The sequence below is a fragment of the Ceratotherium simum genome, chromosome 7, assembly GCF_057802395.1.
Source record: "Ceratotherium simum simum isolate JZ-2026a chromosome 7, ASM5780239v1, whole genome shotgun sequence".
Taxonomy (NCBI): Eukaryota; Metazoa; Chordata; class Mammalia; order Perissodactyla; family Rhinocerotidae; genus Ceratotherium; species Ceratotherium simum.
Genome location: NC_141906.1, coordinates 13,556,578 through 13,567,468, shown reverse-complemented (window position 1 = coordinate 13,567,468; position 10,891 = coordinate 13,556,578). Strand labels below are relative to the sequence as shown.

At 54.0% G+C, this 10,891-nt stretch overlaps 1 protein-coding gene across 15 annotated transcripts in view; it reads right to left on the bottom strand.

Annotated features, from left to right (window-relative positions):
• Positions 1 to 1,049: 1,049 nt before the first annotated feature.
• The window catches only part of PLEKHA7 (pleckstrin homology domain containing A7), a 214,460-nt gene continuing 204,618 nt past the window's right edge, over positions 1,050 to 10,891 (bottom strand). For 9 of the 15 annotated variants that reach the window (XM_087433165.1, XM_087433152.1, XM_087433164.1 and 6 more), the window contains 5 exons: positions 8,976 to 9,134; positions 6,671 to 6,804; positions 6,094 to 6,236; positions 4,396 to 4,506; positions 1,050 to 2,461 (listed from right to left, as the gene is read on the bottom strand). In XM_087433165.1, the coding sequence (XP_087289291.1) occupies positions 4,406 to 4,506; positions 6,094 to 6,236; positions 6,671 to 6,804; positions 8,976 to 9,134 (537 nt within the window). In that variant the 3' untranslated portion in view covers positions 1,050 to 2,461; positions 4,396 to 4,405. Of the gene's footprint in view, positions 2,462 to 3,373; positions 3,427 to 4,395; positions 4,507 to 6,093; positions 6,237 to 6,670; positions 6,805 to 8,975; positions 9,135 to 10,891 lie in introns of those variants that run through there. The other 6 variants (XR_015552664.1, XM_087433153.1, XM_087433155.1 and 3 more) reach the window with 6 other exon arrangements.

Below are 10,891 nucleotides of genomic sequence, written 5' to 3'. Positions count from 1 at the left end.
CCTTACACGTGACGCAGCTGGAGCGTGCCTTTTCCAAACCACATGTGCTCTTCAGGGGGTTTGAGTGGAGGGAGTGTCATGCTCTCTGTAGACTGAAATTTGGGCCACGATTCTTACAGAACAGGCTACCCCCCCTCCCTGCCGGAGCTGGAGAGAACAGTTAGAGTCACCATGTTCCCTCTGACACAGGATTGTGTGTGTGAAACAGAAACTGAGACCAACAGTAAAAACACCAGACACGTTTTCGCAGAGACAATGCCTGCAGGCGGCCACCCTGGGTGGGGTGTTGCCTCCATACCTTTTTTGCCTTTGCACTCAGTTACGGAGGAATCCGTCCCTCATCCCCACTTTCATCTGTTATGGAGACTATCTCCAAGTAATGCTTAAAACCGGGGAGCGTTTTTTATTTTAAAATTCAAAGAGATCAGTAGCTGAAAAAGCGCAGTGCCCCCTGTTCAGAATGCTCTGGGATCTATTTTCCCCAGTTGAAATAGCTGGAGAGTCACTCTAAACCTCGGGTGCTCTTCTTGGCAAGACAGAAAAGCTACCACAACAACAACTTGGAAACATACACATCCCTAAACTAAACGGGCCTCTTGCCTTCTGTTTTAAGCCTGCGTTACAAGTCAAAACGAATTAAACACAAATCCAGTTTGCAATGGTCCGTCACTAACCCGCCTCACTGGAAAGAGCCAGTGGCGTGTGGATTGGAAGGGGGCCTGTGGCGTCCCTCCTGCTATCTTGGATTGCAGTCCGCCTGCCAAAACCAGCCCACACGGGAGTCCACAGCCTGGCACCTCCTCCACAGGGATGGGTGGGGTGGGGGACCATCCTGAGCAGCTGCTGATGCCCAACCAAGGGCCCAGGAGCACGGGCCTTCTTCCTCCAGGCCTCCAAAGTCAATCAAGTGTCAAGGAACTGTCCTCAGGAGAAAATTCTCATAGGTGGACTCAAGCAGGATCAAGAGCTGACGCTGGGGATTTTCCAAAGAAATGGAAAAAAAACCAGGCCACTCATGAGAACACAGCCAGTAAGAAGCAGGAAGCATATCAGGTTAATATTTTAATCTGTACATCACATTTTTTTTTTGCAAACCATTACACTTTTATTTAAATTAATGTTTTCTTGCAAAATATTCATTTCATTTTTCCAACAAAATCTTATAAAGACAAAAATAAAATCTTATTTTGGCAAATGTCATGAAGTCGATACTGGCAGCATATGGAGTTAGTTAAAAATAGACAGCAACTTCTAAATATATTCAAGATTTTTTTCCTGACCATAGTCAAAGACAAATTTTCATTTTAAAGTGTGGCTCTACCCAATGGAGTTTTTTTTTCTTTTTAAACACCATTTTCTGTACGCAGACTATCACGAGCTCACGACTTAAATAAAGGACCACAAACACTGGGCCTGGCGTGGCAGTCCTCTCCCCATTTCGGGCTGGAAGTCAAGTCACAGTCCTGCCATTGTGGCCCTGCTGGCTGCCGGCCACCAGGGATGGTGGGGGCACCTGCCTGCCCTCCTGCCACCAGACCAAGTCCCGGGGAAGCGGACCTCCGTTCTCCACGGCAGGCCGCACAGACCCCAGGATTCCCATCACGGCCTACTATGCAGTCAGGGAGCTGGAGGCAGATGCCACCCAGTGTGGAGTTTATTGCTTTTGATACAATAAAAGGTGCTTCCTCTCACCTTTTCTGCATTTAAAGTGTATTTCTTAAAATTTAAGCAAACTGCTTTTTTCTTTCTGAGAAGAGCCCTTTGCTGAGAGAACCTCATGGGTGGGCTGGGAGCCAAAGCTCTTGAATGCACTGTAGCCCCTGAACCAAACCCAAGGGCCAAGGCACAGCAGACTGGGGCTCCACGTGCCATCCTAGTGGAGTTTCACGCTCCACAGCTGTCATAAGACCAGTCAGGGACGGCTGATCTCTGCAGCCAAGGGCCCCTCTTCCCCCAACAGCACACCAACGAGCCTAACACTGGAACCCACTGGAAGCACATTCTCCAATCCAGCCTTCACCTGAGTTCAGCGGATGTTGATTGGTCTCTGCTTGCCCTGCCTTCCCCACGGCCCCCCACCCAAAGGGTACCTGGATCTGTATGTGCAGCTCCAAAATCCCGCACCCTCAACTTTCCAGCCACTCAGCCCTTGAGGTGAACATTATAAAATATATTCTCATTCTAAAATACAGTGTCAGTATTTTACAGTGTGTATCAAAAGTGCCTCTGTCATATGTAAAAAGGAGTCTGAACTAAAACAAGTGGCGGGTGTTAGACCTAGCCCTATGGTGAATGCCCCACAGCTGGTGGGCTGCTCCTTTCTCCAGCTAGAACCCCTGCTTAGCTGGAAGGGGTTTCCTTGGGAGAGGAAAGGTCAATCTTCTCGGAGGAAGCTGGTTCCACTGGGCCTCTGGCTCCAGGCTTCTCTGCATGCTGGGTCACGGGTCAGTCACACCCTGGGCTGGCAAAAAGCACAGGAGACAATGAGAGGCTGGCAGGACCCTGTCCGATCTGAGGAGCAGGCCATGGGCATGTCTGTGCACACATGTGACAGGCAATGGCAGACAGGCTGACAGACAGAGAGCAGCAGAGCAGGGAGCTGGGGCAATGCGGCCGCTGCTGGGGGACCCTCAGCTGCTAGGACTCCTGGCACTTGGCCCCACCCTCCCTCCACCCCTAGCACTTCTAGGAAGTTTGTCAGACACATGCTGACCCCGAGACTGGGTCCCTGCTCTGACAGGGCAAAAGGCCCGAGCAAAGAAGACCCTGCGGTCCAGGTCTGGCCCTGCCCTGCACTCACTGAGGCCTCTGGGTGACTCTCTCAGCTTCCATAGGCCTTGTTTTTTCAATCTAAAAACAAGATGATCATACTCACCTCCTGATGAGGAGGAAATGTGGGTGTGCTCTGCAAAGAGCATGAACAGCCTATCATACAGCCAGGGCTGCCAAAAGCTGGGAGGAACAAAGCCTCCCCCTGCCCCTCTGTGGCGTGGGTCGCGTCACCAGGCTCAGATCTCCAGAAAACCACACACCCTACCAGGGCCCCAGCAGGACCTGGCTGGAGCGTTTCTTTGTGGTTCCTCAGTCACAGGGTCCCTACTCCACACCTCCCGAGAGCCTGGCCCACACAGGCCGACCTCTGTCCTCCGCCCTCAGGCTGGTGGGGCAGGCCGACCCTGCTCCGAGGCTGCAGGACACCTACCAAAACCATGGCTCCCACCCCTAGTGCACAGGATCTCTGTCCCTCACTTCACTCCCTTCTCCAAACACCGAGAGCTCCTGGGGGTGGCCCAGATGAGTCCACGCGTGGTGATGGAAAATAAAGGCTCTGAACTCGCACCGGAGGGGCTCAAACCCTGGCTCTGAAACTTACAGCTGTGACTCCTTGGGCAAGTCCCTCAAGGTCTCTGAGCTTCGTTTCCTCACCTGTAAAATGGGAGTGAATATCTTCATAGGGTTGTTGTGTGGATCAGAGGAGATGCTTAGCACAGTGCCTGGCACACAGTAGGTACTCAACAATGGTGCCCATAAGTGTAGGTAAGGCAAAGACAGGGGAAAACCCTACAAAATGTTAGTGAGATGGTATGTCAGGGAAAGGACTGCTGATCTGACTCCCCCCGTCCAGGTGAGGCAACTGGGCTCAGAAGCAACAGGCCCAGGCCAAGCACTCACCACAAGACTGGACCAAACGCCACGCCTCCTGACTCCTGTTCCAGTACTCTTCTCTAACCCCACGCTGCCTCTTCACTAAATGCTCACATAGGGAGGACTTAGTGGGGTGGTGCCAGAACATTCTGAATGGCTGTGGGCCAATTTCACATTGCTCTGGGCAGCTTCCCCCCGAAGCTTCCCTTCCTCTCCCTCCTAAGGTCCTCAAGTGACTAAAAGGCAGTCCTAGTCCCTGCTCTCATCCCCATTCTGTGTGACCTGGAGTGAGCCCCCACCCCCTCACTGGGCCCCAGTTTCCCCATCTGTAAAACTGGACTTTTTCCAGTCTCCACTTATTTGGTTTCTTTGGCCAAAGCCCCAAGAGGCCGAGATGTAACTCTTGCTTCCCACCCCCGCTGCCCCTGAAGCTGGCCACCTGGCCTGCGCTCGTCCCGTGGGGCGTCAGGCTGCGCAGGAAGGAGAGCAGGGTGGGGAGGGGCGCAGTTCTGGCTCCTGAGATTCAGGAAGGCAGGCGGCTGGGATCACACAGTCTCTATGTATCGGAGCCACTGAGGGTCGAGTCCCTAAAAAACATCAGTCCCCACCTGCCTGCCGGTCCAGGGCGGTCTCCCCAGCGGCCGCTTTGCCAGCGGAAGAAAGCATCACAGGTGGCACTGCAATGTCTCAGCAGCGGGGAGGGGCATGCTCAGCACTAAGGGAGGGGGCACGCCAGGCAGGGGCTCTTACTTGGAAGGTGTTAGACAAAGGTGTAGTGGAGTCCGTTGCTTAAGGGGGGGTAAGGTGGCACCGTCCTGGAGGACAGGGGGGCTTTAGGCGGGAGGAGGGCCAGCTGCTGCGCTAGACGGGCACACAGGAATTAAGCGGTGTGTTAGGCTCCTTGTCCACTCCCACAGCACCGGACGCGGGCAGAGCTGGGGTGGGCACCGTTGCCCACCACTAATGGCCTGGGCTTAGGGGGCACATCCATGGGCCCTGGTGGGGGCTGGCTGGGACCGGCCTGCAGTTCCCAGCTATGTCTCTGAGATGGACAGAGGGAGCAAGAGTGAAGAAAGGCTGCAGCACAGGAGAGTGAGGGAGGCTCTGCTAACTACCCGCAGGGGTCTGGTCTGGGGCACACTGGTGGTGAGGAGGCCAAGGACTGGAGGTCCACACAGGCAGAGCAAGCACAGGCCAAAGAGGAGGGTGCTTCATGATGGGGGAGTAGCCCCTGCTGAAACCCTCGACATGTGCCCCGAGATGGGTCACAGGGAGCCCCCAGGATCATAAGGAGGAGGGGTCTGGGTGAGCCACCTACGGTCTCCCCAGTCACAGAATGCCACACTGACTGCCTCTCGGCCCACTCAGCATGTCCTCCAAGGGAGTCAGGACGGTAGGGATTTCAGAGACTCTGCAGGATCAGGGTGCGAGGGACAGAGAACAGGCTTCCCCTTGTCCTCAGTCACTCCCATGGCTTCCTGAGGGGATGTTCAAGCTCTGCTCCCAAACTAGACTCCCCAGGGCCAGTTACCTTTGGGCCCTGCAGGCCCCACCCTTGGTCGCTTCCAGACCCTTTGGCTAGAGTTGGAGGCTTGGTGGGGCTGTGACACCATTTCAGGCTCTCTGACCACCCCCTCCCCAGAAGGCCTAGAACACCTCTGGCCAAGGGCACCTCCAAGACACACAGTGGCCTCTGCCCCTGGGGGGAAACAGTGCTAGGTGAACTGTGAGGGCACACGGGGGTTGGGGGGGAGATGTGGGTGGAGGGAGGAGCCATGAGTCTCTTTCCTGGTTGGGAGAGAAAGCCTTCACACGCACACACACACACACACACACACACACGCACGCACACACACGTGCACACACACACACACACACCCTCCCATTTGTGGTATTTTTTCCCCACTGGCCAGCACAGTCCCATTTCCCAAGTCTAGCATTCTGGCACAGGCCACTCTGAGAAGATAACAGTGGCTTTATTTTGCGGACGAAAGCAGGGGTCCCAGGAAGGGCTAGAGGGACCCCCCTGTGCCTTGCCCCAGCAAGAAATTCAAGCACCAATGGCTTTCCTGCACCCTTCTTCATGAGACCAGAAACCTTAGCCTTGGCCTCTTGGCTCAGGGGCCTGAAAAACCTGTTTTTCACCCGCAATCTCAGAGAAAGCTGAACAGCAGCACCACTCCCAGATTAACGAGCTCGACACACGCTCTCCTGGACCTCTTTCCTCTGCCACTTCTGCGCTCCAGTTCCCCCACTGCCTGGCCTGCCCCACCTCACCTTCCACCACCTCACCCTGCGGTGCTCACGGGACAGAACACACCACTGGCTTGCAACTACCATGCCTGACACCTGGTTTTCTGCTGACTCCCTGACAAACCATGCCGGGCCCCGAGCCCCAAGGAGCAGCGAGTGGGACCCAGCCTTGGAGACCAGCATCCACGGCCTCACCTGCCACCTGCCTGCTGCGCTGGGAGGCCTCGGAGGCCAGGGCGTAGGAGATGTTGATGATGCGCTCCTGCTCCTGTAGCTGCAAGTCCAGGTCGGCCACGCTGTTCCTGTCCTGGCCCGATGTGGGCTGCAGGTTGCACATGCTGCAGGAGGGCCAGAAAGCAGGCTATGGGCCCTCACCACCCCTGCAGCCGCTTCAGGGGAGGAGGGGCTCTCTGGCCCCTCCTTTGGGGGGCATCAGATAAAAGCACTTTCTCCCTAGACAAGGGTGTGTGTGCTACTCCCCATACACCCACGGCTTTGTTCACTTCACTGCTGTGCTCAGCTCCACTCCCTACACTTGCCAGGGTCACAAGACATGGGACAGGCCCTCCGAGTATTTCAGGACTTCCCAGATGACCTAGGCAAGCTTCCCTGCTGATCTGTGGGTGACATGCTGAGAGCCAGCCTGCCCCTTCCAATGAGTCGGACTTCCCTGAGACGGAGGCCTGGCAAAACACATGTACCCCAGCTGGCCTGACACACCCCCGGGGTCGGGCCTAGCAGGCTGCCAGGACTTGGCAGCGCGAGGGCTGACCTGGAGCGGGCGAGGATGTTGCGGATCTTCTCAGCTTTGCGATACCGCGCCTGCAGCTCCTCAAGGCTGGGTGGCTCTTCAGGATCCAGCTCTATGTAACGCTCGGGGATGGAGACCTTCTCCGGTTTGGACAGCTGAGGAGAAGACCAAGAGGCAGTGGAGGGACAGCTGAGATGTCTGGGTGGGGGACCCGCTCCCTGCCCCATCCCCAGTGTGAGGAAGCACACGGAGCCCACAGAGGTTAAGGACTCGCTAAGATCACAACAGCGGTCCACTGCGGAGCTGGGATCTGACTCCAAAGCCCATGTTCTCTCCACCATCCCAGACACCCTCCTACAGGCTGAGGGCAGGGAAGAGGGAAAGCAAAACAACTAGGCCAGAAGCCCTCAGGACAAGAACCATCCTTAATGCTACCCCCAAGGTCAGCCCCACAGCCTCTCAGCCACAACGACCCACGGTGCAGACTCTGCCTGGGATGCTCTTCCTTTTGCTGCAGAGACTCTCTCTCATCCTTCTGGCCTCACCTCCAGGAGGCCTCCCTGACCCTCCCCCACAAACCCCTTACTTCCTCCTGTCTTCTGTTGTCTCTCCGCTGTCCAGTGCAGGGACCTGCACTTAGCAGCCCTTCAGCAAATACTCCTTGGATGGGTAGGTGGGCAGGTGGACGAGCAGGCAGATGGATGGATGAGTAGGTGAGTGGGTGGATGGGTGGATAAAAGGAAGTGATAGTGCTTTCTATCCCTACAAAACCTCCTCCAATCTAGATGGGAGGCAGCCGTGCTGTAACTATTGCTTTCAAGAGGAAAATGGCCCTGACTCCCCCTACGTCTCCGACACGAACCAGTAGTAACATCAGCTTGGTGAAATCTCAAATGCCAAAGGCTAAGAATGCCAAAGGCAATTTTGCATACCCCAGGGAATTTTTTCCTCTGCAAACTATGAGAGCATTAAAACCAGGCTGGTTGAAGCTTCTAAAGACAAGCTAAATCCAATCCCAGGACAAATCTGGACTTGAATTTAAATCCATGGAGACCTTTCATTCTGGTGAAACATAGCAAGAAATAAGCTCTTCTCTGTTATTTCCAATACGGGCAGATCCAGAGGAAGGAAGTAGATTACATTGTAGCAGGAGTGATCTAGGTTAGAGATAAGGAAGGACTTTTCCCCTGGCTGGCACGCCAATTAGAACACCGTAAAACATACTTCCACTGCCAAGGCAGTGGGTAGAAGCTTCTTTTGTGAATCTGAGAGAGTACAGACCTTTGGCTGCTTCAGAGGTGCCAAAGAAAAAAGGTCTGAGGGCAGGGGACTGGCCTTCTTAACCCCTGGAGCCCCAGCTGACCCCAGAACTCGGCAAGTCCACAGGCGCCAGTTTGCCCACACCCTGAAGAACCCACCCCTCAGGGGGTGAGAGCATGTCCTCTCGCACAGTTTCAGGGCAGGCCAAGTCCTTGTACAAATGTTCCTGGGATACCCGTGGGCCACTGTGCGCCTCATCCAACAGAGTCATCATTCAGCAGACTTTTACAGAACGCCTACTGTGTGCCCGGCCTCGCGCCCACTGCACACAAAGCTGAACCAAACAGCCGGAGACTCTGCGTGACAGAGCTTACGAATGGCACAACATAGGCCACAGGAGACACCCTGAGTCTGTCACCCTCTGATTCCCTTTCTTTTCCCTTGGGCAGAGACCTTCCCATTGGTAGGGATCCAGTGGTTACTTGCTTTCCTGGGCCTGCCTTGTCATGACGCATTTGAGCCACAAGAGGGCGCCAGAAGAATTCAGACCAGAACTACGCAGGGCTCCCCGCCTCTGCCATGGCTGGAAATTTCACCTGTGATTTTCAAACCTGCCCCCCTTTTTCCCCAAGTCTGATTGCCCAAGTCAGCCTGACTGGCCAGTTGCAAAGTGGTTCTCCAGGGAACATTACAATAACAACTACCTCATCATGTGCCTACTATGTGCCAGGCCCTGTGCTCAGGACTTCTGATCTTTGCTAATTCTCTGGGCAACGTGATGAGTCACTTAATCCTCACCACAACCCACGTTACTGTCGAGGAAACCGAGGCACAGAGAAGTTAAATGACCTGCCCCAAATTAGAGAGAGAGAGATTTGAACCTGCATCAAAACGCCTGGGTTCTTTGTATTGCTTCAAGCTGCTCTCAATCCATTCTCCTGGGCCACATTGAAGCTCAGCCCTGTCCTCATTCAGGACAACAGGCCCCAGTGCCACTGGGAGGGTGGATCAGGCTGGGAGCCAGAGGCTGTGCCTCTGGGGGCACCAAGGAAGCCCGTGCCCTCACCTCTCTGCTGATGTCCAAGTCATAGTCCTGTGGTTCCAGGTCCAACTCAGTGACAGGCACGGCCTGCACTTTCAGCCAGCCATTCTCCTCCTTGTCCCTCCTTTCCCCTTGCACGGCCCGCTCCAGCAGCTGCAGGTCAAAGTCCTGCTCGCGCTTCCACTGGCAACAGAACAAGAGGGTTAAATGTAGTCCTGACTGCTCAAAGGGCCACTCCGGGCCCCATGTGGTTGGGTCTCGCAGGCCCTGAGGTCCTCGAGAAGATGGGCCTGTGGCCATCAAGGAAAACCTGTGTGATCACGGACCTCAACCTCATCTCTAAAACAAGGCAGCAGACCTGACACAGACGGTTCCTGCTGTAACTGCGTAAGGGAGAACCAGGCCTCTGCTCCCCTTACACGGCCTGATTCCAGACTGCTGATCTCTCTCTGATATGGGCCCCCCGAGGGTTCAAACATGCACCCCCAGGGCACAGGTCTAAGATTCATGACTTCAGACTCACAATGGTCCCCAGCGATACAGGAGGTCTGCAGCTCCGAGAGGGTGACCCCAAAACAGAACCTGGGACAGAGCTCCACGGAAGGGATTTGCCACTGTGTTGCCCACAGCTCATGGAAGGCTTTCCGGTTCAGGAGCCATATGCCCCAGCTCAGGAATAATGAAAAAAACAAGCCCCTTGAGGCCCTGGTAAGCAAACAGGACAGCCAAGGGCCTCTCTAATGGGTACTCCCAACGTGATACATTTAGGGGTGGGGATACTGCACCCACAGTGGGGCTGGGGAGGTCCAAGCAGGAGCAGCTGGGACCAGTGAGGCAGAGAAACCGTTGTGTACCATAGCACCTACCGTACCACGGCATCTATTGTACCCTGACATCTATTGGGGGCAGATGTTTCAAGTTAGAAAAACTGAAGCCATGTAAAGTTGAAATGCCAAATCAAACACATTTCTAAGGCTGTTCCTCAGTATCAACTTTGTAACAAGCGTCTCTTCACAGAGGAAAGTCTAACTTGGCCATTTTACAACCCAAGCACAACTGCGCGGCTCTGTGATGGTTTCCTAATCACCTCGGCCCGCGTCCTCACAGGCCTTTGACGCTGAGCTGGTTGTCAAGAGGGAACAGGCTCAAAGCCTCTCTTCTCTTGAGCAGGAGCCAAGCAGATGCTTCTCCACCCCAGATCGCCTCCTCCCTCCCACCCCATCCACCTCAAAGAGCCCCAAGCAGTCAAACGGTCTTTGATGCCCCTTCAAGCCGCCCCAGACCCATAGCCATATCAGCATATTTCCCTCATCCATGCACAAGCTCTCGATACTGACTCCAAACCAATGTAGTCGCTCCTAGGTGTTGGTTTCCAGTCACAGTATGAAAGGATTAGGCAGTTGAAGTCTCAGGGATGAAAAATTAATTTAATGATTCACAAAGAAAAGCACATTTTCTTACACGCTCACGAGTGCCCGAATAGAGACAAGTCCTCATTTAAACCCAGCCTGATTGTTTCCACAAACAGAAAAAGTTCACTAGACTCTCAAATGCATCCTGGGGAAGAACCACGCCAATCCATTATCATTAAGCAACACGTTTATTGGCGTTGATGCAGAGACTTACACAAGTCTTTTTTAAGAAAAAAATTACAAGGTATTCAAGTTATGATTTTAGATTATCTTTCTACATTTGAGACATCAGGTTGGAGAAGGTCAATGTTACCCCATACGACATTTGCTCATAAAGATGAAGTTACTGGCTTTACAGCTTCTCAGGATGAGTGTCCTGGGTCTTACCCCTTTGGTGTCTGAGCTAAAACCTGTAGAGGCCCTCTGAATACAGAACATAATATATCTTGCTATCTGTTCAATTATTAAATACTAGAAACAAAAAGTTTTCCATAAGAAATTGTGCAACGGGACTGGAGAAATTAAAAC